At 43.8% G+C, this 26727-nt stretch overlaps 2 protein-coding genes across 9 annotated transcripts in view; both read right to left on the bottom strand.

The window, feature by feature from the left end:
- LOC104663687 (store-operated calcium entry regulator STIMATE) overlaps nucleotides 1-17044 on the bottom strand; it is a 67353-nt gene extending 50309 nt beyond the window's left edge. Inside the window, exon 1 of one of the 4 annotated variants that reach the window (XM_010364967.2) lies at nucleotides 16748-17044. In XM_010364967.2, coding sequence (XP_010363269.1) covers nucleotides 16748-16907 — 160 coding nt within the window. In that variant the 5' untranslated portion in view covers nucleotides 16908-17044. The remainder of the gene's footprint in view (nucleotides 1-16747) is intronic. The other 3 variants (XM_010364966.2, XM_030928099.1, XM_010364968.2) reach the window with 3 other exon arrangements.
- A 1381-nt stretch (nucleotides 17045-18425) lies between these two features.
- The window catches only part of SFMBT1 (Scm like with four mbt domains 1), a 153344-nt gene continuing 145042 nt past the window's right edge, over nucleotides 18426-26727 (bottom strand). For all 5 annotated transcript variants that reach the window (XM_030927965.1, XM_030927931.1, XM_030927991.1 and 2 more), the window contains 3 exons: nucleotides 26308-26553; nucleotides 25341-25469; nucleotides 18426-24493 (listed from right to left, as the gene is read on the bottom strand). In XM_030927965.1, coding sequence (XP_030783825.1) covers nucleotides 24353-24493; nucleotides 25341-25469; nucleotides 26308-26553 — 516 coding nt within the window. In that variant the 3' untranslated portion in view covers nucleotides 18426-24352. The remainder of the gene's footprint in view (nucleotides 24494-25340; nucleotides 25470-26307; nucleotides 26554-26727) is intronic.

Here is a 26727-nt window from a genome sequence, read left to right as displayed (position 1 = left end):
CAGGGCAGAGAACGAAGACTCAGCCAAGCTCCATTTGAACTTCCTTTCCCGTAGCATTGGACCCAGAGCTCCTGCGGCTGCTGGTACCTTTGAAAGGGCTCGGAGGAAAAGGAAGATACATCAACTGCCTCCTTACGAAGAAGGTACTGAAACAAAGTCACACAACTGAGGAGACTGAAAATGTGTAGAAAGTCACCATGCATGGAATGAGCTGGCTATTTCAATATTGGCTTCTGTTTGACTCCCACATGCAACTCAAAGGCTCATTATATAACAAAAATACTCTGAAATTCATCTTTGTTCACCAATCCATTGTGGACTACAGAAACTCAGATTTCCTACCAGTGAAAATATAAGCAGTGAAGCCAGGTGTGGTGGCTCACACCTGTAATCCCAGCACTTTGAGAGGCCACGGCAGGCGGATCACTTGAGGTCAGGAGTTTGAGACCAGCCTGACCAACATGGTGAAACCCTGTCTCTACTAAAAATACAAAATTAGCCAGATGTGGTGGCGCATGCCTGTAATCCCAGCTACTCGGGAGGCTGAGGCAGGAGAATTGCTTGAACCCGGGAGGCGGAGATTGCAGTGAGCCAAAGGTTGCAGTGAGCCGAGATAGCGCCATTGTACTCCAGCCATGGCAAGAAGAGCGAAACTCTGTCTCAACCGAAAAAAAAGAAAAAGTAAACAGTGAGAATCAGGTAGGCTTGCTAAGGGTAATGCACATATGCAATTAAAAAAAATAGGAAATGTGAAAAAAAAAAAAAAAGAATATGACAAACCACCTCTCTGAAATCCTTAACACTGAAAAAGTAGCTAACTCCTACTCTGGATGAGAGGTTTGCTGGTATCTCTGAGCCTGTTTAAACTGCCTTCAATAACTGAGGAGGAACAGCAATGCTACAACCCACTCTGGGATTCTGACAGCCCTGCTCACCAAGATGAAATCCCATTGATAAGCCCAATAGGTAAATACACCTGAATCAGCCTTTGTCCACTTAGCATATAAGCCTAGAATAGTTAGTTACTTGTTCAACTGGTCTGCCTTCCTAAGCAGGATGTGGACTCTTAGAGAACAGGAATCAAGTCTCCTAACTTCTCTCACAGCTTTGCTATGTTAGTTTTGTACCACTGTGTCACACATTACTATAAAACTTAATGGCCTAAAGAAGTAAACATTTACTATTGGCTGCATAGTTCTGGATCATGTTCTCTTGTAAGGCTGCAGCCAATCTGTCAGCCAGGGCTGCATCACTGGAAGCCTTGACTGGGGCTGGAGGATGCACTTCTCAGAAGGCTCACATGGGGCTGGGGGCTGGGGGTCCTTAGCTCCTCACCATGTGGGTCTCTTCACAGGACTGCCTGAATGTCCTTGAGACATGGTCACTGGCTTTCCCCAGAGCAAGGGACCCCACAGGGAGCAAGCAAGTAAGTACCCTCAAGACAGAAGCTGCAGTCTTCAGTCACCTGATCTTGGAAGCCATGTGGCTTCACTTCTAGCACATTCTACCGGTCTCATAAACTAACCTTACAGTGTGGAAAGGGACTATACAAGGGTGTGAATATCGTGAGTGGGGATGGCTGGGGTTCATCATGGAGGTGACCTGCCACATTTGTCATTCTAAGTTCTCAGGATGTTTTTACTGGATGTGGCATGGATGCATCTTTCAAGGGGGAACTTGAAGCTGCTGCTTTGCTTTCAAATTCAGTCTTGGCTGACACGCTCATGCTCTCTGCTGACCTACTTGGCTAACAGCTCTTCAAGGCAGGAAAACAGAACAAGGCACTAGAAGTAGTCACCACAGTGTTTCTGTCCACCCCTAAAGGAGATTTCCTTTCCCCTATTCTACTTTCACAACCAAAAAAGATATTTGAAGCTAAATTTGGTTTCTCATTCCCCCAAACACGGGATATCCTATCAGTGCAATGAAGAGTCTACTACCAAGGGCAGTTTGGACAAAAATGATGCCACAGAGGGGTATGAAGAAGGGCTTAGGACCTGGCACTTAGAGTCGGCCACAGCAGTGCAGGGGAGGATGGAGAAAGGCATCACAAATAGGAGACGCCGAGAGCATTTGATTTCCCAGCACCGCTTCTAGGAGCCTAAAACCACATCTCTGCACTGTTTCTCCTTATTGCGGTGGCAAGTAGTTTTTAACTAAAGAAAGCAACTCAGTTTCTTCCAAACATCTGTAACTTGTTACTATCACACTTAACTCTTGAGATGGTAACTAAAGAAGTCAAAACTTTCAAAGGGGCCAAGGAGCTGAGCTGGAATGGTCATTACCAGGTTTGGAGTCACCTACTTTGGCTGAGGAAGGATCACAGTGCTTTCATCCAGTTTTTAAATCTGCCTTCATTTATAAAAGGTATTTCTTCACCCGGCTATAGAATCCTAGATTGACAGGCTTTTACTTTCAGCACTTTAAAGATGTTGTTCCATTGTCTTCAGGCTTGAATCGCTTGACAAAAAGTCCAAATTAGTTCTTATGTTTATTTCTCTGTATATAATGTCTTCTTTTCCTGATTGTTTTTACAGTTTTCTTTTTTATCATCTGTTTTTCAACAGTTTGATTATGACATGGCTTAGTGTGATTTTCTTTGCGTTTATCTCGCCTGGGGTTCATCAACCTTCTTAGATCTATGAGTTCATAATTTTCATCAACTTTGGAAAATGTTCAGTCATTATTTCTTCTAATATTTTTCTGCCTTTTCCTCCTCTGTTTAGGAAATCCAATCACACGTTAGACGTTTGATATTTTCCCACGGGTCACTAAGGCTCTGTTCCTTTGTTTTTTTTAGACTTTCTTCTCTCTGTGCTTTAATTTATAAAGCTCTGTTGCTATGTTCTCACGTACGCTATTCTTTCATAGTCTAATTTTCTGTTTGTAAGTCCGTGAATTTTTCAGAAATTGTATTTTCAGTTCTAGAAGTTCCATTTGCTTTGCTTTTCTATTTTCCATTGTGCTTATTATGACCCAATTTTTCTTTAAAACTTTAGCATATTTATAACTGGTTTTCAGTCCTTTCTTGGTGATTCTAAAATCTCGGTAATTTCTTGGTCTATTTGTATTAATTTTTCTCCTGATTATTGGTCACATCCTGCTTCTTTAACCTATCTAGAAATTGTTGACTGGGGCTGTACATCATGACTGTTAGTTACACTGTTAAGTGTTTACATTTTGTCTGCCTTTAGTGAGCACTGAAGTTTAATTTGGGCAAGCAGTGAACTCTGTAGAGCAGCTTGGTCATTTCAAAGCTTTTTTTCCCTTTCTCTTCTAAAACAATTCTGAGGTAAAATTTTACATAACAAAAATGCATGTGTATTATGCATACAGTTCGGTGAGTTTTGAGAAATGTGTACACTGATGTAACCCTACTACAATCAAGATACAGTATTTTCCATCACCTGAAAAGTTCTTGTTTTCTTTTTTTGAGATGGAGTCTCACTCTGTCACCCAGGCTGGAGGGCAGTGGTGAAATCTCAGCTCACTGCAAGCTCCGCCTCCCGGGTTCAAGCCATTCTCCTGCCTCAGCCTCACGAGTAGCTGGAACTATAGGCGCCCACCACCATGCTCGGCTAATTTTTATAGTTTTAGTAGGGACAGGGTTTCACCATGTTGGCCAGGCTGGTCTCGAACTTCTGACCTCACTGTGATCCACCTGCCTCGGCCTCCCAAAGTGCTGGGATTATAGGCGTGACCCACCACGCCCAGCCCCCAAAAAGTTATTTTGAGTCCCTTTGCAGTCAGTCCCATTCCTACTACTCCAAGGCAACCACTAAGCTGCTTTCTGTCACTATAGATTAGAATTCCCTTTTCTAGAATTTCATATAAACGGAGTCATTCAGTATGTATTCCTTTTATCTGGCTTCTTTTGCTCAGCATAGTCAACCATGAGATTCAATCGTGCGGTTGCATGTATCAGTAGTTTGTTCCTTTTAGCTGCAGACATTTATTCCACTATGTGGACATACTACAATTGGTTTATCCATTCATGTGTTGTTGAACATTTGAACTGTTCCTAGTTTGGGGCAATTACAAAGGAAGGTGCTATAAATATTCATGCACACGTCCTTCTATGGCCATGTGCTTTCTTTTCTCTTGGGTAAATCTTGAGGGGTGAAACTGCTGAGTTGTATGGTACATTTCATTTTCTTTACAAGAAACTTTCAATTTTCCAAAGTGGTTGTACCATTTTGTGTTTTTACCAGAAATGTATAGGAGTTCCAGAGTTCATACTCTTTTCTAATCTTGGTATTGTTCGTCAATTTTAATTTTAGTCATTCTTGTCTTGTGGGTATATATTGGTGTCTCATCGCTATTTTAATTTGCATTTTCCTGATGAGTAATGATATTGAGCATCTTTTCATGTGCTTATTGGCCATTTGTATATCTTTTCTGGAGAAATGTCTTCAGATCCTTTGCCAATTCTTAAATTGCACTTTTTTCCCTGAGTTCTAAGAATTCTCACATATTCTGGTTATAAGCACCTGGTCAGATAGTCATATTTGCAAGCATTTTCTCCCAGTCTGTGACCTATTTCCAGTCAATTTTTGTATATGGCTTCAAGGCTCGCTTGTAAACTTTGTACTCTTTTCTCTAGAGCTAGATGAAAGCTAATATTAAGGCATGGTGACTCTTTTGAGGGGTCTATGGATGTCCCAGGTGTTCAACAACGTCTCTCCGCTCTATCTGGAAAGAGCTCAAATGTCTCTCCGTTCTGGAAGTAGTTCCACTTACAGTTCTCCAGCAGTGGTTCTTCAATTCGCTTCTTGAGTTTCGCCCTACACAATAGATCTGTTCATAAAAAGTCTCGAGGAGACCCCTAAGCTAAGGTGAAGAGTTTTCCTTCTGCATAGCTTTTTTTTTTCTCTGTACTGTCCCCTGCAAATTCCAACTGCATTGGCCTCAGATGTGTCTTCTCAATGCAGCTAGACTGCTGGGCTTCGCATGGGTTCTTCCTCGCTGCTCTGAGATCTGGAAACTTGCCTCCAGCAGAATGTTGGCAGGAAGACCATAGGGCTCACCTCATTATTTCTTTTCCCTTAGGCTCACTGTCTTGATGCCTGCTGTCCGATATCTGCAAAGTTGTTTCACATATTTTGGCCTGTTTTCTGTTTGCTTACAGAAGACGGGCAAGTTCTGCATCTGTTACTCCTTCATGGGCAAAAGTCTCCTCATCCTTTAGCACAGGCTCAAATGTTAAATTTATCCACATAGGAAAGATTCCTCTGGCTTCCAGGACAAGGCCCATGGATTCCAATCTCAAAATGAAAAGCCTTTGGCTTCTTCCGAGTCTGTCTATCATGCCCAGAAAAAAGACTTCAGTGAGGCTCTCAGTCAAAAAACCAAGCAGGTCAGGGACAGTGGGGACCAAACGGTGTTTAAGACCTCCACATGCAGAGGACAGGAACGTGCAGAGGTCAGAGAAGCAGCACTGTGTGTCAAGCAGCACACGTGTATGCCGCACATGGCAGCAGGCGAGCAGAATCGCGGGGGGTGCAAGGCCCTAGTGCTGCAGTGAGGTCCACTGGGTTTGAATTCCAGTTCTGCCACTCAGTGGTTGTCACAGCCTTAGACAGAGGCCTTAACTTCTCAGTGCCTATTTTCCCAAGTATAAAATAAGATGACATGAGTACTCATCTCATAGGGATAATATGAAAAGTAAATGAGTTGACATATGTGAAGCACTTACAAGTCTTGACACGTAATGAGTACTCCACAAATGTGACTCAGTATTGGCACCGAGAGTTACCAGATCAAAAACTGGCGGAGGACCTTCACTGTGTATTTGTGGCTCCCTTCTAACTGGTGGAGGCTTTCCACGGAAGACTGAAAACAGATTCTATACTTACATTGTCTCAAAATATCTCCCTGTAAATCAGTTATTAATTACAAAGGGAAAAACTGTAACTTCACAATGGAGAGAGCTGGACGCTACCCCAGTTATCAATGAAACCTTCACCAATGCTAGAATCAACTGACACCTGACTGAGGGTTGGCACCTCAGGTTACAATGCACTAAGTAGGCCACAGCATCATGTATGCAGGCAGGCAGCCTGCCAAAAACATGTAACCTGAACGTAATCATGAGAAAATATCTGGCAAACCCAATCTGGGACATTTTACACAATCACTGGCCTGTACTTCTCAAAAAGTGTCAAAGCTAGGAAGGACAAAGAAAGGCTAAAGAACAATTCCAGACTAAAGGAGACTAAAGCGAAGTGGCAACTAGATGCCAAGTGTGCCCCTGGACCAGGAAAAAAAAATCAATGACAGTATTCAGGCAATTGATGAAATGTGCATATGGACTGTGGACTGTTAATAACATATTAATGTTAAATTTCCTGAGTTTGGATCACTATACTGTGGTTACATAAAAGAACACCTGTGTCCTTAATGCATGCTGAAGTATTTAGTAGTTAGACAAGAAAATAATCTTAGTCTCCTTCTACCTCCCAAGATCTCACTGCTCAGGAGCAAACTTGGACTGGAGGAGCACTTCGCCAGAGCATCATCAGGCGGCATTGTGCGCCAGCACAGCCTGGCTGGTGGACCAAACCCAGGCACAGGCAGAGGCCTACCCTGTACCACACACACTGGATGTCCTACAGACTTCAAAGAAGAACAATGTGGACTAAGATCATTAGAGAAGGTTTCTTGTAAGATGAATAGGATGTAGTTAGGTGGGGAGGAAGGAGAAAAGGAATGGTGAATATCAGTAAGGGAAGTAGGCAGGAATGGGTTTGACAGGTATAGGGATAGAAGAGCAGCCCTGCAGTATCTTGCTGGATCCCAGAATCGAATCTGATAATGTGGCTGCTCTCCCTGGTTGGCCCAGGCTGTGGAGTAGACCATGGTACTGCAATGTTTGCAGCACAGGAAAAGCTGGGAAAAGGAGGATGGGGGCAGTAGGCTCAGGAGCCTGGCTGTCCTGCAAGACACAAGGATGCTGCTTTAGACCTAGGCTAAGAGGAACCACACATGGCACAACAGCAGCTACAGCCAGAGGGAACAAGCACTAAGCAGCTCCCTGGTAGGGCTCAGCAGTTCACACGCCATGGAACATGGGCTAGCAAATGCTTTGAGACACTGCCTTTCCTACACACCACTCGCCTCCATGCCCTTATGCCTCACATCACCCCAGACCAAACTTCATCCGTCACCACGTCCACACTGGCCTGGCCTGAGACCTCCGTGACTGGGATAATGAGATCTCACTATAAAACAGCTACATCCAGGATAAGGCCCCGTCTGTAGCAGCAACATTCCAACCCAGCTCTACGGTGACACTATGGCATGTGTGCCGGACATTTCCCTGAAGGTTTTTACCTATTTAGAATATTAGTAAATGATTATTTAAACACACTGGGAAAAGAATCAATATGTAAACTGCTAAATGGATTAACAGGCAATTTAGCATCCCTGTTCGCTCTAACTTCATATAACAGGATCAGTTCTTTTTTTTTTTTTTGCGTCAATAATCAACGGGGTTTCTCACAGAAATCTGAGGGTAGAATAAAGCCAGGGCTCTTGACAGAAAAAAATCACTTGAATCTCCCTACCCTACACTGTGTCTTTAGGATCGTAACACATGTCCCTCATCTCCAGCCTCTCACATACTTCTGAACCCTCATTTTCTCCAGGGCTTGGACTGAGGGTCAGGGCATAATGGAATAGCAAAGTTGTAACGTACAATGGGCTGCCTCAGACACCACCACGGCCACGCCCTGGTAAGTGCGGGGTAGCCACGTCAGTAACATGCTTGCTTAAATGTGCTCCGAGCAAGTCTCCCCGACATATTCCACTGCTCCCCATGCCAAGACTGGAAGAACATCAACCGCGTGCAGAGAGCCCTGCTCGATGGAACCACCCGCAGATATTTTTGCCCAAAACTCCCTACCCAAATAGAAAGCTACTCTAATGATCGGACAGTGCACACTGCACAGGGCTCTGGGCAAAAGGACGCAGCATGCACCGTGTGGCTGTGTTTCAACTACTCCTATAGGACGGTGTCTTATGCTTACGTCATTTAAATGCATTGTTACTACCTCATGCCTCTACGTCATTTCATACTATTAAATGAAGATGTCTTCTAACAAAATGGAAAAGCCCAAGAAGAACACACATGAGCTGAAGAGGCCTGGAAAAGCCCATGGACTAGACAAAAGCTTGGCGGAGGAGGCATTTTAAGTAAGACGAACGTATGAAAAAGCAGAGTTGCTCCCATCTGTGTCCTGACTTACTCTGCATACAAGAAATAAAGAAAAAGCATGAAAGTTGTTGATGCCCATCAATGGTTGGTGATCGGAAAAACCATGATACACAATATCACATCTGTAAAAGAAGTTTTAAAGCCAAGAAAAACACCGGTTCGGTATCCCCAGCCTCTCCCTCCTTCCTCATGCCACCCCACCCCATGTCCGCACCATGAAACCTGCCCTTAGTGTGCTAAGCTCACCAGCCTCTGCCTCCTCCTCCCCAAAATGGCTTGAGTGGAACCTGCTTACGGCACAAAATGCCCCTTAGAATGAAGAGGGCACACTAAACCAGAAGATGCGGCAGGAGGGCTTGTGATGATCAGGCGGGGCTGTAGTAAGTCAAGGGAGAAGGCTTCTAATAGGCACTAAGGCGACTTCGGTGCATGACCATCCTGCCGTAGTAGGTACAGAATTTTTAGAATGTACCAACAACTGAACTTCTGTCAGAGATGTTCTGTAGCAAAGGCCAACCCCTCCAAAGCCTGCGACCGTGCTCAGTGGGCGACAGTGGTTCCCAGGGCTTGCCTAACTTGGCATGACACTGCACCCACACCTCGAGAGCTGCATACAATCCAGGCTGTAAGTATCTCTACTTTCTCCACATCTGGGTGGACTGTAGCAGACAACCCATAAAAGCTAGTTAACAATAAGGAGCTGCTTTGTTACTATCCAAATGGAAGGTCTGCACAACCACACTGCCTAGCTCTACCACTTACTGGCTGTGTGACTTTGAGTGGGTTACTTAACCTCTCTGCGACCCAATCTCCTTATCTATAAGACGGAGATACTATCAGTCCCTACTTCTCAGGTTGTGTGAGGACTAAATGCCCAACCCTGGGTGAGCACGGCACATCTGTCCACATCACCACCGTCTAGCTCAGAAGGCACTGCCAAGAGGATGGGGGTCAGGAGGTTACTGGGTCCCTATTTTTTCTTCTGTGGCCCCAAAGATAAACAATGTATGTCTCTCAGGGGCTGCCATATGAGACGTAAACTGCTTTAAAAGAAAGGTTCTCAGGGAAATAATACAAATGGAGGATGCGGTACATGCAGACCCTGACTTGACACCCAATAATTTAATTCGTCCTCTTTAAATGCACCCATGAAAGAGGCCTGAAACGGAACAAGGAAGGCTCTCTGGAAAGCCTCCGAGTGCACTGCCTCTTTTTTCTGAGACCCTCTGCCTCTACCCTCTCCAGCGTTGGTCTCTTCTACGTGAACCTTCGCTCTCACCATCCCCTCTGTGTCGAGAGCTCTCAGCCTTGTGCTCAGGTGGAGCTTCCTCAGGGACACTTCGAGTCCCCAGGCGGAACCCCTCATTCCCCCTCTCCAGTGTGTTCAAGCTTCTACAATCCTCTTCATGCTATACTGGAATTGCCTGCCCGCCTGCCTACAGCCTGTTCCAGCTGTGAGCCCCTCAAGGACTGGGGACCAGTCTCAGCTCTTCGTCAAGGAAACATCCAACAGTGAGCTTGGCACCAGAGTACTTAAGAGACCCTAACAGTCCACTGTTCTTACACTTTGGAAACAACACACTGACCTTTTAATCTATTCTTCTAGAGCAAATATGAATTTGCTGAGAAATTCACAAACCGAACCAATGCAGTGGTTCTTAAACAGGGGCGATTTGGCCCCCCAGGGGACAGTTGGCAATGTTGGGAGACATTTTTGGTTGTCACAACGAGAGATTCTACTGGTATTTAGTGGGCAGAGGCAGGCTGGGGATGCTGTTAAACGCCTTGCAACGCACAGGACAGCCTCCCACAAGAAATAATTATCTCATCCAAAATGCCAACAGTGCCAGGCTGAGAAACTCTGGATTCAATGGATAGCTTTCCTAGCAGTGGAGTAATCTAAAATAGACTCACCAACTGCTTCTATGTATACACAAGGAAAAGGATAATTCAGGGTAAACCTCAAGATTATTAATGACCTTCCGTATAGTCATATGGCAAGCAACAGGGAAATGAACTCTGTGAGAATCAGCAGGTAACCTGAAGCCACCCAGAGCCCTGGAGAGCCTTCCTCACCAGTGAGTAAAGGGACTCTGTGCTCCCTGCTTCTGCTGCTCTGGGGTAGGGCGGGGATGCCTCCGCCTCACATGCTAGACCTCAGCCTTGGGGTAGAATCACCACCCTCCGCCCAGCCAAGGAAAATCTTCACAAAGGCACAGAAAAGCAGACCTAGGGTGTGACTCATGTATGCATGAAATGATTGATGAGTCATTTCAAATTTATATTTTTAATGTTATCAAGTCATAAAACAATAATGTTTTAAATAAAATTACTTAAAAATAATTATCAAGAAAGAAAATCAGAATTGTTCAGACAGAAAAAAAATGAGGTGAAGTAGCCACAGATACAGAGTAATCAGAAAGTGCACCTGTGTGGAAAGAGGGGTGGAAAAAGCAGGCAGGCACAGAGGAAGCAGCTCAGAGTGTCTGGGGTCCCAGGGACCCAGCTTACATTTCAGTTCTGCACTTACTAAAAAGGAGCCCTTGTACAAGGTACTTCACCCGCTCACTGACTGCTTCTGTACAGGCTTCCTGTGAGGGGGCTGGCATGCTGGGGACTCAGTGAAGAGAGGTTGCAGGAAAGAGGCCGACTCCAGGGGCCAGCGCCACCACCTACTACCATGGGCCCTGGGCAAAGAAAAGCCAGCGACTTGAAGCAGGTTCATCACCTGGAAGTGGAGCAGCCCCAGGCACCCACTGCCCTCTCTCTCAGAGCCCACATGGGGCCCTGCCGGTAAAAACACAAGGAAGGTTAGGTCAAGGAAGATTATTTTGGCCACTAAAGCCACCCGGTTTTGGCATATGCTAATCTGGATTCACACTCACTGTGCTGGCTGGGCTAAAAGTGCTTTTCTTTTTTTTTTCCCCACTGCTACGCACTCTGTGAGGAGGGCTAAAGGTAAAGACATTGTACAAGCAAGAAAAAAAGGGAAATGTTTAACTAAATTCAGAAAATAAGTTACTTAAGCACTTGTGAAACATTCTTCAGCCCAACTCATGAATACAAACAATGTAATAACAAGGATGAAGACACATCCCCAAGGAAGGCCTAACATGTGCCTGACACCAACCCAGCTTCCTCAAACACATTCCTTCTCATCTCCATAGGTCCAGAAAAGAAAGATTATTATCCACATGTTATTAGGGAAGAAACTGAAGCTTCGAGAAATGCAGAAGTTGCTCAGGAGCACCACATGGCAGAGCGAAGCAGACATGGACACCGGGTCAGGCTGGATCCATAGCCAGGGATCCCATTATTTTTAACCACTCGCAAAACCCCTTCAACAAATCTTCATGTTTGTACAAATATACTAACTGCAAAAGACTTTAAACAGATTTTAATGCAGTGGAAGCATGACAGGCCCCAACAGGGCAACATGTGGCCAACAGAAGTATTTAAAAGTTTTAAAAAGTGCATTTGTTAAGTTATTCTACAACTCAGATTGTCTCCTAATTCAGACAACTTCCTCTTGCCTGATTTTATTAGAAATTAATGAAGTTATATGATAAATCAAGCAGATCACCAATATGGATAAATGCTACCAAATAAACAAACATTTAGAAAACCCGAAAGCTTTCTAAAAATAAAAGCTCTGAGACAGCCAGCATGCTAACATTGGCTGCAACACCAGCCTGGAATGGAAAAAGGGGCGTTCTTCCTTTGCCCGTGCTGGCACTCCAGAGGGAGGAAAGGACAGCGACACTGATTGTGTGCTGGGTTCCAGACCCACAGACAGGCGCCTTCACTTGTGAGCTCCAGCTCCAATTCAGCTGTCACTGTATTCTGTTATTTTACCAGGAGGAGGTGATCACCAGGTGAAAGGCTACTGGGAAACAGAGTACTCACATGATCTCGAAGTATTATCACTGCAGAGATCCCTTATTAATTGCCCAGGGGAAGATGTACCTTTACAAGGGAGAGACTGAGAGGTCTTCCATCCACCACCACCAAGACATCAACCTTATTAACACGAACAGTGGGGCAGCGTGATGTCACATGCCTCCTGGTGGAATATACATGAAACATACAGTGCCGCTTATGGCATGTTTTTGCCATAAAACAGGGCATCTGAATTTAATAACTGCTCCAGACAAAACTCAGGAAAACAGGGGTCGGTGAAACAATTCAAACACCGCAGCGAAACTCCCAGACAACTCCAGAATGTGGGGCACTTGACACAACGAGCAGCCAGGACGCTACAAAAAGCCAGAAACATTAAAAAAAAAAAAAAAAAAAAAAAAAAAAAAAAAAAAAAAGGGTGCATGTATGTGTAGGAGGAGGTTCTTCTAAAAATGAAAGTGACTGAAAACAACCAAACACAACATGTGGGCCTTGATTGGATCTTAGTTTTTAAAAACTCCAGCTGTAAAAGACTTGTGACATTTGGGGAAATGTGACTATGGACTGAATATGAGATAGTATCATGGAGTTATTCTCTTAAGTGTGATGATGAAATTGTGGTTATGTGGGAGATTGTCCTTATTTTGGGGAGACTTAGCTGAAGTATTTAGCAGTAAAGTGTGACGCTGGTTGCAACTTACCTTCAAATGGCTCAGCCAGAAAAAAAAAAAAAAAAAAAAAAGCATAAAGAGATAAAGCAAATGTGACAAAATGTGAACAACTCCTAAATCTAGGTAGAGGGCAGACAGATGTTGAGTGTATTATATTTCATCTTTTCTGTCTGACATTTTTAGAGATAAAAACCGGGATGGGGTGGGGAGAGGTGATCATAGGGAAGGTTGTGCCAACACAAGTCTGTTCACACAGAGCACACAGGGAGGCCAGTTTACCATGGAGAAAACCCCAGAAACTCTCATTTAAGATATCAAAACTGAGTGCACTGGTTTGTGATTTCACTTTGGATCACAGGAAAAAAGCTATCACTTCTCAATGTCAGCAGTGTTTTTGTAAAACATGGACACGTTTCTCCCAGCTGGCTAGCCCCCACGTCTATAACAAAAATAGGCAGGCAGATTTATCCAAGTTCTCAAAATGCTTGTTTTATTAAAAACCAATTTTGTCTACACTTCAGTCCAGAGCCCTGACTGTGCACTGTGAGAGAGGCTTGAGTTTGCTTTGCATTCCCATGTCCTGAGAGTAAATACCCCCAAATGCCAACACACACACTGGCCAACAGGACCTTTGGCTGACAGCTGGGTGGCTACCCTGCACTGGAAGTTTGCTGAGCTCTAGGACTGCTCAGCTCTGTTCTGCTGAGACTCTAGCTGAGAAACTTCATCAAGTCACAGACTATAGACAAAACCACCAAAATGGGGAATTGCTTGGCAGGCAGACTATGACAAAGCACCCCTCGTTTAAACCATTTCTTTCTATGCAGACACCTAGCAGACACTTCAGAAAACGCTAAGTGGAAAGTATCTTCATAAGCTTGACTCTGAGTATGTTCATCTTTCCTTGTGTACACAGGGTACCTGAGATGGAGCCTTTAGGAAGCCTGCCAACTCAGCAAGGTGGTGCTGACATTGGACATGTGTGTGAGTGGTGCCTTTAACAGTCTATATGTTTATGCAGCTTGAAGAATGGGCTACCATGTATGACCTGGCACATACGTTCTCAACTGCCTGGACCGAGAGGGTCTACAAACACTACACAGTAAGGCAAGAAGTCTATCAAAGCGCCACAATGAGAAATTCTTGCAGAACCAGAATCCTCCCCAGAGACATTAACATCTATAAGTCATCTTCCTTCAGGACAAACCCCCCAGGTGAAAACCAAACAAAAAACAAAAAACAAAACAAAACAAGGCAATATGTAAGTAGAGAAAAAAGTGATATTTCTGGATAGAAAAAGGAACATAAAGACAGTGGTCTGAGGGGGTCACTGAAATCAGGGAGGCGAAGCAAGGAAAATTACCTCACAGCTTGTCTGCAGAGAAGGGGGTTCATTCTACAGTCAGAGCTGGTCCAACAGGAAACAATAGTGTTTGCCATGGCCAGTCAGGTTCCAGAAGACAGGCACCAGAAGAGAGGCACCAAGCCCATTGCCTCGAGGGCCACGGGTACTTGGAAGGGAGAAGACTGTGATCTCAAAAACAGCCCCTCAAAGGATAGGGGCTGTTTAAACTGCTCAGAACGGACTGGTTGGTATTTAAAATGTCTGAAGATAACAACTGAGGAAGGATGGACTTCCCTCCCTCAGGGCTGCAAGGGGGACCCTCGTCAGGGGAGCCTGGCCTCAACAGATGCCCCTCCCAGCAGCTCTGCCAGACTGAGAAGGAGGGAGGACTAAAAGTCCAGGACAAAGCCAAATGGCTCGCAGATGTACTTCCTTAAGGCTACCTTGATCTCTTTCCTCTTCCACCTTAGAGATTTCTTTCTCTTTCCAGCAGTTCAAGAAGGAAAAGCCTCGCAGTTCTACTTCAACAGGACCAACAAATCTGAGAGATAAGAAGGGCCCCACCCTGACTGCATCCCAGTCAGTGGGCTTCTCCACGTCCAGCTCCCAGAGTGCCATTGCCCTGGCCTGCTCTGTCTGCTTCTAGGTAGGGGGAGGAGGCTCTTGCTCTCACCTCCATTTCTGTGTCAGGGCAGACACAGCTCTAGCCTTTCCAACTCTTTTCCCCATCACTCCTACCCACACCTCCCCAGGACCCACCAGCCACTTCCACAAGCTCTGTCCATGTCAAGGCTCACAGTGAACAAGAGACTGCTTTCTAGTCCTATCTCTGCAAACACAAAGTACCAATCACAGTGGGATTTGCACATGTGCTCACGCTGAAGATTAAGTAAAGAAGTGAGTATGTCCCTGAAGACTCCACTCGGAACACATTCAACCTGACACACTTCTCAGCTGCAAGCAACTCCGCCCTGTCATCATCATATATCCTTTTCTGAATCACAAGTGTCAGACCCTAGGGGATAAACCGGGCCATCAGCATCAATCAAACCTATGGAAACAGTCAGAGCTAGGCTAAGAAACCTCAGGTTAGGGAGCAAAATAAAAATTTAACCTATAGTTCCTTCAGAGAGAAAAGAAGGCTGTCTGGAGGAGAGAGAAGCAGGAGGGGTATGAAGACCCACTCACCATGACTTGAAAACACACACATACAGTACATGCGCCCAAGTCAGCAGCGGATTTTGGCTAAGTTGTCACAAATTATTACTGTGGGAACAAGTGGGTATTTGTTGAGCAGAGAAAAAGGCAAGTTGGGACTAAAAAGGAAAGAAAATGTGTCAAACATAGACAGTTGGGCACTTGTAAGACTTATCAAGGCCAGGCCACCAGAAGAACACGGTATCCATGATCAGAGCCTCTTCAGGGTTACTTAAAGCCTGAGAGAATTCACTCAAGAAATCCCAACTTATAAACAAGCAAGGTGGCCACTCCAGCAACTGGACCCTACAAGACATAGGCATACAGTTGCAAGATCCCTCCTGAGTACTCCAAAGCATACTTTCTGCAGGAACTCTCCACTCTGTCCACACAAGCACAGTGGGGAAGTTTTGAGAACAAGTCATTTTTGGAATTAATGACTCTGCACAGATAGTTATAACCTTTCCTTCTCCCTAAAACGCAATCACAAGGGCACTCTCAGGCTGACATGCCGAACAAAACTTCTTGTTACTTTAATAACAGAAGGATGTACACGATGAAAAACAGAAGCCCCCCCCCTCCCCGCCCAGGACACATGACAACAGGGTGGGGGCTTCCTTCTCTATTCAGCCACTAGGTTGCCCACGTTTAATGGGAAAGGAAACTTAAAATATAAAGAATAAAAGTGGAAAGGGAACAGCCAGGGGAAGCTATAGACGCGGCTTATTAGGAAAGCTTGGGACAGAGATGGAACAGGTGGGCCTGTTCCGGAAGAAACGAGAGGAAGGCGATCTGGAGAAGAACGCAGACTGGGTGGGTCCTGCCCTGACAAAAGGGAAAATAAAGCTGAGGAAGAAGGGCTACGGAAAGGGAGGCGGGTACTGGGAAACCGAAGGCATGGCCCTAACACTCCAGGTGTTGAGAGGGATGCAAAGTAGCAGGATTTACATGTGAACGGAGAAGGTAAATCCTTGAAGAGTGAAGGGGCAGAAAAGAACTCAGCATCGCACTGGATTGAGGGATGTGGGTTCTAAGCACGAAGAGCCCCTGAGAAGGGGCGGACAAGGGGATGTCACCCTTGGGGGTCATGACTCCAGGCTGGGAAGCGGGGTAACAATTCGAGATGGTAAGGTGGGAGGTAGGTGAGTTTTAGACTGGCGTCTCAGAAGACAGACGTTTTTAAGGTGGAAAGGGGAAGGGTCACTCCTGGCTGGAGGCCACAGCCAGTAGGCGAGGGGCTCCAAGCCGGGAGCCCGGGGCCCTGGCTACCCCATAGTGCGGGAATGCCCAGCCTGGGTTTGCGGGGGAGGAGGAATTCGGGTCCCCAGGCCGGAACTCTCCGCGCAGGAGGGGCCTCCAGGGGGGCCGGGCCGCGGCTGCGGCGCAGGGCCTCCGGAGGGGCGGGGGTCCCAGACTCACGCATTAAGGTGCTGAAGGCCACGACGCCGAGAAGCCCCTGCAGGAAGATGCCGAAGCTGTGCATGAGCGCGCCGCTCTCGCAGCGGCCCGCCCCGGACGCGACTGTGGAGGGCGGCCCGCCCGGCAGTCCGCGGCTCGCGTTCCCGGCGGGGCTCTGCATGGCAGGCCTCGCAGGAGGGGCGCGAGGGCCCAGGGCCCGCCCGGCCTCGCTGCCTGCCAGTGCAGCGCCGCCAAACCCGCAGCCGGGAGCCCGAGCCCAAACCCGAGCCGGTACCTCCGCCCGGAGGCCGACTCCGCGCCGCGCGTAACCCGACGTCTGAGATCGCAGTGCCTGATTGGCGCAGCCAAGGTTGGGGCGGCCCTCGGCCGCGGCTGCTCGCCCCCCCTCCGAGGGGCGGGGCTCCGGCCGGGCCAGGGGGCGGGGTCGCGGGGTCCCACTCTCCTCTCCAACCCCGCCACGCCCACAGGTGGATAGACCAGGTGAGCCGGGCAGCGCAGACCGGAATGAGAGTCGGGGAATCACGAGCTCCAGGTCCGGAGGTAGGAGCTGGGAGGGCCTGTGACCAAATTATTTTTCCCTCTAAGGCAAATCCCTATATCCTGGAGAATTTATTAACATTCCTGGATTCCACCCTCGGAGATCCTGATTCAGTAGTTCTGGGATGGGGCCCAATAGTTTGCAGCCTGGATTATTCTGAAGCAAGTGAATAAGGAAAACAATCTAAGACTGCGCACAGGAGTCTTCCTTCCAACCTAGACATTTGAGTCTTTTTCCTACTTCCCTAGCTAAAGGCTTATCAAGGCCCCAAGTCTATTTTATTTTTTTCATAGACATAATTTAAATGGTCACCTGAATCCAATCACTTTCATTTTGAAATATACCAGGTTTCACATTAAAAACCTGATGTGCACATGTCCCACCTTATTCACTTGGGGAGCACAACTACCTTTAGAGTGTAAAAGGCAAATGATTGGTATTTGCCAGGCTGCAACATCCCCCTGCACACACACACTCCCACCTAACCCTTTCCAACTTCTCAGAACTTGTGCTCTGCCTTTAACAAGACCCTGAGTCCCCATTCTTTCATCCATTCCTCCAGCCCAATCTGGGCTCTCTCTGGACACCCTCTTGTTGGTGCTCTAGAGCCCCTGACTTTCCTACTGCAGAATGTCAGTGAACACATGGTATGAGTCCAGTTGACACTGAGCTACATGTTTTCAACAGTAAATATCTCTAGGAAAAAGTTTTCCTATTAAATAGACCCCCAAATTCCAATTACCTAAGAGGGTTAAATGCTATCTAAAAGCTTTCTTGGTAAACAGGAATATTAACCAGATTAGAGAATAAAAATGCAGTTCTCCAGCCTTCTCTTACATTTTCTCAACTCTGTGCCTTTATGTAGCATTCTAGTTGCATGGATGCCATTCCCTTTTCCCTGCTCCATGAACTGCTCCTCAGGTGCATCAAGGCCTATCTGACCTCCCTCTCCCTCTTGCTCCCACATTACCTTGTGTGTATTGTTCCATCAAAACTTTTCAGACTGCTAAATTTGACAGCTATACACATCTCTCTCTCCCACAGCTAAGTGTGAGCCTCCTGAGGGCAGGAATTGTTTTTATTTACCCTTCAATTCAAATTCAACATAGTGCCTGGTACAGAGAACATGCAACAAAATGCTTAATTTAAATGGAATTTTAATTTATAAAATTTTAAACTCTCCACAAGTACTGGCCGTGGGCAAATACAGAAAATCAGATTAAGAAAATAAATGGATAAGGGAAAATTAAAATTGCATGAACTATCTTTTAGTCTAAGAGGGATCTTATGAGGGTGCTCAACAGTTAACAGTACAATGTTTAGAGAGAATCAAACAAGAGGCTACGTCTTAAAGCAGAAGAGATTGTGGCTGGGCATAAGGAGACTATTGATTGCTTAAAGACACAGACAGCTCAAGGAAAATTGGATACTGAGCTGAAAAGTGATGATTTTGACAAAGAATTGTTCTGCACATCCAGCTGTGGAGGAATCCTTAAGGCTCACAGAGGAACAAACAAGAAGCAGTCTTCGGAGATCAGAGGCAGAATCCCCAATGCCAGGAGCAAGGTTGCTATGGGGAAATTCTACTCTTCCTATCTTTCCTGAACTGGAATTAAAAAGCACCTAAATCCAGAAAGTAAAGGATGAGACAGCAAGAGAGGGGAAAGAATTCTGGAGTTTTATTAAAGTAGGAAGGAACTTTTCATCCATTTGGAAATGATTCTCTGAGGTCCCACTGGAAAGAGTTTGAAAAAATTTACTCTGGCCAAAATGCCTTCCTTGCTGTCAAATCAGCACAAAGTTAAGGTTAAACATAGCTTAAGACCTGTTTTCTTTAGTGTTCTCACAACCACTTAAAACTGTCATAATGTACCACAAGCTTATATACAATCATATTTACAAAAAAAAAAAAAACCACGCAAAATATTAATCCAAAATAGTTTTTTTAATCCTTTGAAGTTATACCATGAAACTTGATGGGAGTTATTTTAATAGGTATTCTTGTGCATACTTCTTAAGTGTACTTTTATGTTCAATGCATAACTTGAAATTAAGAGGAAAAACAGCAAGCAGGAAGGATACAATGCAATAAGCATTTGATTTTGTTCTAAATGAGCAGCTTAAAAAAAAAAAGGCAAAATACATTAAACAAAGTGCATCAGTTCCAACAAGTTAGTATTAAAAAGAGGCCTAAGGACAGTGCTGGAACCAGCCAGGAGTCCCTCCCTGGCAGGCCTCTGATTGTCTTTAGAGAATATTCAATGAAAAAAAAAAAAAAAAAAAAAAAAAAAGGAGGGGAAAAGAAATGAGCACTTAAAATCTCAAGAGAAACAAACTACCTTCTCCAGAGATTCCTGCAAAAGGAGCTAACGGACTGCCCAACTTTAACTCTGCCTAAGCTTTGTAACCTCCCTCAATCATCTGCTTTGTGACTTGATTTGCCCTAAAAGCCTACCCTCATCCTTTCAGCACTTTTGTCCACCTCCATTCTGCCAAGCTAGGTATGCAGTTAGATTGAATAAACCATGCAGAAACCCTCAGGCCTGAGTTTCCACACATCCTGAGAACAGGCACCCCCATCAGCAAATGGTGGCACCATTTCACTAGAAGGCACCATTTGCCTCCAGAAATAATGGGAGACCCTTGCCTCCCACAGATCAGGGTTCATGCTTTTCTGCTGGTGTTGGAGATTTATCTGGCAAGGCTGTGGCTTGCTTCTCTCTTAAAACAGTCCTTTGTGATAGGCCATAGCACCAGGACAGACCCAATGGTGTATTAAGTCAAAAAAGACACAAGAAGAGGGAGTTTTAGGCCTACTTCTCTCTCTCCCCAATTCTCCACTCCTGGTTTTGCTGGTTCTTGTGAAAATCTCAGGCTCCTTAAACACCATACCCAAGTAAATGACTCTGCAGTGCATTTGCTGCCCACCACCTTCTACACCTCCCCGTAAAGCTGCCCTCAGAAACAAGGCTACCTGTGTGGTCTGGTACAAGCACTGAATAAACACACCTGGAACCACCCTTGGAGTGGGCCTGGAACCAGATCCATTTGGACTGAGCATTGAATTTAAAACTTATGCCCAGATTCTAAGTCATAGGTAGCTTGTTTGGATAAATTCAAGTTTCCAAAGTATACACATTCTCACATAAGGGGTGGGAGTCATCAAAACTCACTAATAAAACATCTAAAGTGAACAAAGTCAAGGAAGAATTATAATTGCAGGACAGTAACATTTCTTTTTGGTTTTGCAGGAGGCTCTTTGTCCTACGATGTCTGAGTCAGCACCATGACAAACATATGGTTGCTTACAATGGACCCAGGAGCAAGGAAATCCAAGCTTGAAAAGGCCGCTTCTGGTCCCCACCAAGATTTGTACTTCATTTTTTGTAGTGATGGCTTCTTCTCATTTAGCTTCATAAGGCCAACAGGTTTCCTACTGATAACACAGAACACTTTTGAACTGGTGTGTGCACACACGGCACATCCTCAATACACAGGATCAGCGTTCAAATCCAGGGCATGTTCCACTGTTGATCAATTAAACCAGTAAATGGTGTCTCAAATAGAACAATCTTTGGTGATACAGGTGCCAAGTAAATATAATTGCCTGTGATAGTTTTCCCAAATGTTCCCATCTAGATCACCTGATGTTCTGTGTGTCCCTCAGAAACACTTGTTGGCTTGAGAGAGGGAAATGATTCTGAGTCCCACCCTACCTAAGGCCTCCTAAAGCTTTTAAATTGTATTCAGGTACCACATTAGTAACTGAATTGGTACTAGAGAGCAAGTAAAATGTATCCAGGTCCTCTGGTAGCTAAGGTCCAATGTCTTCTGTCTCACAGAATAATTTTACTTCCAGGAGAAAAGGCATATTAAGGCTAAGTTCTGAACTAGTTTTCTATGTTTGCTTCTACCATAAGTCAATAAATATTTACCAAGAAGCTCATCTTTTCCAGAGGTTAGTAAGTACCCTTCCCTGACCTCACATATCTATAACATAGATAAATGCTAGGAGCCACCTGCATTGCTGAACAAAGGCAGATAGAGTGCAAGCTTCCACAAATGCATTCCCCGCGTTAGCCACTTCAACTCTGCTTCAAATGAGAAGGATGAAGATGGTTTACAAAGGAAAACAGCATAGTCCCCAGAAGCCCACAAAATCTAGTCAAAATGTCACAGAAAAATCTGCATGTGCAGCAAAAAGGTTTCCCTAGCACACTAATGTAGCAGTAATAGTCTAATATTGGTCAGCCAGCTTTTCAAGGTCCAGGAGGATGAAATAGTCCACTAACCTGTTTTCTAAACTTGTCAATTCAGGGTAAAAAATGGGTCATGAAAACTTTTCTGACCTCAGGCAGGCTATAGGCCCAGCTGCAGGTGAAATCCAGACCAATGCAGTCCCCTCACAATGTAACTGTTACACATTTAAGAAGTTGGTCTCTCTAAAACACAAAGTTCTTGCACCTATGTGCAACATATCAACATTTTACCCCAACGTGGTGAGCTATTATCTGTCTTGAAATGTTTCAGCATCACAGTAACCAGAACATCATTGTTATCCAGTCCAGTCCCAGCAGCTTTGTGAGGTAAATTAAGTTCAAATTTTAAGTTAAAAAAAGTGCCCTGTGCTAAATTCCCAAACAATTATCCTCACTTACATAATATATGGGAGTCAGGGCTGGGGGATATAATTCTTTATGCAATTGCCTAATAAACTATATCTTAGTAGGAGAATGCAAGAAACATTAAGGGAAACCCAACCAACTTGACCATTTAGAGTCAGCCTTTCTCTAGGAGAAGGCTGAGCCTGAATAATCATAGTATAAACAAGCCTGTTGGGCTCTGACTCTACCCAGATCAGAGATTACTTGGGGCTGTATGTTTCGCCCTTTGGGGCCTTCATCCATCCCCTCACCTGTGAAGGGAGGTGATTATTAATTCTGTGTTTTCTGGAGAAGTCAAAAAGAGACAAAATAAAGCATTCATTATTCTTGTGCTTGCTGAATTCCCTCTTATAGGAAATATGTTTCACTTTCCTAAATAAGATAACAACACGAGGCACTAAACATTAATTCCAGAAATTCTGTTCCATTGTTCTTCCTCAAAGGGCCCTCTTTGCCTTAGTGCCTTGACTGAACTCTCAGGAAATTTCATTAAGCAAGATCACCACCACCACCACTACCCACCAAAAGCTTAATGTTTAATGCTAATTATTCCCTAGTATATCCTTCTCTTCCACAGACACAGAATTTTAAAAAACTGGATCTCTAAAGTTTCAAACATATTAATTTTTCCTTAAATGAAGCTTCTTCTCAGGTATATCTGCTAGGAACCTAAGCAAAGAGTTAATGTCTTCATGTATGATTTAGTTCCAGGGCTTGAGTTAAGCTCGTTTATGTATTACCCAAAGAAGAGAGGCTCCAGATTATTCACCAATGTCCACAAAAATAGGTTGGCGTGGTCGGGAATGGGGAGAAAAATCACAATCAGTTAAAATTTGCTGTAATATTTCCTTATATTTGTAGAGCTGTTTAGAATTCACCCAGTTTGCAGGATTAAAACATTTTCAAATCTTGAGGAAGAATGATTGGGTTATAAATTTGCAGGTGATTAGGATAAAAAAGCATTCAGCAAAGCAACCCATTTAGGGGAGACAACCTAGGTATGTGTTTTTCTTCACTCCTCATGACTAGAATAGTGCAGCAAACGCTATTATTATATAATAGCTAGCAATGGAATCATAAGTGAAAATTCACCTGGAGTTTCATGTTAACTTGAGCCGGGCTAAAAGACACACTTAAAAGAATACTGAGTTGTTTAAATGGGAATCCTCGGACTAAAGATTATATTCAATTTAAAGGATTAGCTGAAAAAAGTCTAAGTGTGGCTAGGCAAAGAGGTTTCCAGAATCCTTAACCACGTCTCAATATTTATCCAGCCGCTGAGGACACTGCTACAGAAACTCCATGTTCTGCGTTACCCTCCAAAACATGTTTTCTGTGCTGTGCTTCTACAGTGGAGACACCTGGAAAGAAGGACAAATGGGCTTCGCTGTGGGTCCATGGAACACCTACTGATTTTCACCCAAAGTAAAGACCATAGAAATGAAACAGAGGTAGACAAACAACTCTAGAGAAAAGTAAACACAAAATAAAAGTCACTGAAGCCCCTCTAAGAATGAACAGGAAGAGGGCAATTAAACGGAAATACTAACAGTCTTGGTGATGTTACTTAACACAGGCAGCCCAGGCTGGGTCAAGATGGAGAACAGTAACAGTAGAGTTCTTAGATCAGGTCAGTTAAGGAACTGGTGTAAGTGCCCACATAATGTTTTTAAGAAAGCAAACAGTTCCCCCCCCCCCCCCCGCTCCAAATTCTGTCATAATTTTAGTGTTCATGTAGCTTAAAAATGGCATCATACAAAAAACCTCATACATGGCTGTAAGCTCAATTATCAACAGAGGTAGTAAACAAAGAAACTCCTAAGAATCGATTTTAAAATGGATCAAAGTGTGACTATACATTCAAAACCCTAGAGCCACATAATCATCCCCAAAATGAACTGTTTTAATTTTAAAAAGCTTAAAAACACAATGACAGTGAAGCACTGATATGCCTTTAGGAACAGTCCCAAATCAGTGCTGACTTAAAGCTAGGTCCTCTCTTTCCAAGAAAAAGGAAGCAGAGAACAAAGTTCAATCTACAATGGGAGGGAACAGAATGAAAACAACCAAAAGGGTGCTTTCCAGCAGCCTAGGTTATTCTTTGTTTTCAGGCCACACCACTGGAAATGCTTTTCTTCATATAAGTCTTTTCCTCACAACCTTTATTTTTTTAAAACTGCCATCTGCTGAACAAGAGATGTCCACATTTCCACCGGCAGGCGATCCACCTCTGTGCACAGTTTTTGCTTCCTCACTGTGAGTCCTCCTTCCCGGAAAGTGCAAAGAGAGCAAGCTGACACCTGCAGGCCCCAGAGCCCCAGGACTATTCCAGCTCCACTTATAAAGCAGGGTGAAGGATTTGCTGCATTTGTGCTTCAAAGATCCAGCTCACTTTGGTTGTCCTCAGTTGGCAAACTGCTCATAAAAAGCAAACTTGATCCTCTCTATGTGATGGCAAAGTTTGATGGCAGGGCCCAATTTTAAGTCCATGCATTCTTGAACAGTGGGAAGGGTAAGGAGCAATAGGGCCTGCCCATCAATTTCCTGGTAAAGCATAAAAGACAAGTATTATCTGTGATGTGCACATGAAAGGCAGCTTGATCATGACAGCCTCTCCTCACTTTAGCTTTGTCAAAACTGGAGTCCCTATGCTTTCCTTTCCTTAATTTTTCATCTTAGGTATCACACACTTCCTTTTAAGTGACTCCACAGTCTTCCATACTAATGAAGCTTCAGAATTAATAAAGTTTTACTGAGGACAATAAAATTTTACCAAGGATAAGAATCCATTCCACAGAGTCTCTGCCCCATAGAAATTTAGTAAACTTACTAGCCCTGTAACTGGCAACTAATTGTGCCATCTTTTTTAAGGGTTCCTTCTAAATCTGAAACAAAGGATTAACTATCAACTTCAATGTTTTCCTACTCTGTAACATTCATAAAAACCCGATAAGCTCTTGAACCTCCCTAACTATCTAAACAAAACTTATGTCAATGTTTAAGGCCACTGGCTGTGTTTCAGCAAGCTTGCCTTAAAACTCATCACCACTCTAGAGCCTAACATGACAGATGCTATTTTTTAAAACAAGTAAATCATTATTTTTGAAAAGATGTGGACAATTAAGCATGGTATGCTTGATATTGGAGGGATAGAATCAAATTCTTAGGAAAAATTGGAATGCAATGATAATCTGCTTAAACTATGAAGCAAGTCTGATAAATAACTTTTTTTTTTTTTTATCATCTTTGACTCCTGAAAATGGAATTAAGACAATTCTTTTCTTTTGGATCAAAATATTTTTCCTAAAACTTGTAAATAAATTGTTGACTATTACATCCATAATTTATTGCTAAAGAGACATTACTAAAAATTATAGGAATCTGTGATTACCTGGTCTAGGAATATTCTTGCTAATGGAGCACAGTCAGTGGATCTGATGAACCGCACAACGTCTGCCACGCTCCACTTCAAGGGATTACTGTCCAGGTGAAGCCTTTCAGCAACTTCAATCCTTATTTCCTTCATTCCCCACAACACAATCAAACCAAACGGTGTTAAGGCTATTTTATTCTAAAAAATTCTCTCTACCTAAACTCATAATCTTTCAAGACATGATTTAAAGTGGTCTTAGGACACGATTTCTCCCAGCAAAGATGTCAAAGACCCAAGTGCATCAGGTACTCAGGAAATGTCTGTCTTTTATAATACCAAGTATCAATGGGAAAGAATTTATCTCAAAGTTTCAGCACAGATAATTTAGACAATTTAAGAAAAATAGGGTGCTAAAGAGAAGGGGATGCTAATTCCAATGAGAGAAGGCTTAACTAAATAAACTACCAGGAGGAATCATTTACTGCTTCTGTTCATGGAATATCCTTAAAAAGCAATCTAGTTTTTGAACACTAACTTAATTGCTGTTCTTTACTGTTACATATATGTTATAAAATGTTCATACGTATATAGTAAATATACTAAACCAAATGGCTTAACCCAGAATCAAAAGGATAAATAACTTTTTTCCACAAAACCATATATATTATGAAATATATATTAAAAAGGCAGTTTTCCCAAAACTAAATGACAAGCTACAAATAAGCTAGCAATGGAGCTTTTTGTTGTTGTTGCTGTTAAAACAAGCAGCTACTCTGAGAGAGACTTTCCCCCATAAGTAGGTGATCTCAACTAATCCTTGAAACACATGTAAATCACTGCATTTGGGGTCACTTTACAAGAGACCCTGGAAATTCTACATAAGTCTGTATTGAAAGAAGTAGAATGCCAATTATCACTAATAATCATATTCCAGAGGAAAATTCTAGAGAGAAAGAAATAAAAAATAAACTTTTTTAAATGGTACCTTTGGTGAAGGAGGTTTATTTTCATCATCAGAAAATGAAAAGGTGTGAAGCTCCCTTTTCCTCCTTTGTCTATCTGGAGGCAGCGATGTGGATATCTCACTTTGGGTGGGAGAAGAGGAGCATGACTTTTTTTCTGACATTTCTGATTCTTCCTGTAGCTCATCCTGCTGCTCGGATGTACTGCCTTCACTTAGGGAATCATCATCCCCTTCATCTGGGTCATCCTCATCTTCACCCCCACTTCCCTGTAGGAAAAGGAGAGAAGTCTCATTGAAATTCAGGACATCAATCCCAGGTTTCATATGATTTTAAAAAATAATAATAGAGAAAGAAAAGAAATTCAGGACAAACCAGTTCCTGGGCCACAAAACCATCTTCTATTGGCCAGAGATCTGAGTTAGAAAGACCTGCAGGTATTC

This window comes from Rhinopithecus roxellana, chromosome 1 (genome assembly GCF_007565055.1).
Source record: "Rhinopithecus roxellana isolate Shanxi Qingling chromosome 1, ASM756505v1, whole genome shotgun sequence".
NCBI lineage: Eukaryota > Metazoa > Chordata > Mammalia > Primates > Cercopithecidae > Rhinopithecus > Rhinopithecus roxellana.
The sequence above is the reverse complement of the archived record's forward strand: the minus strand, read 5'-3'. Positions and strand labels throughout refer to the sequence as shown.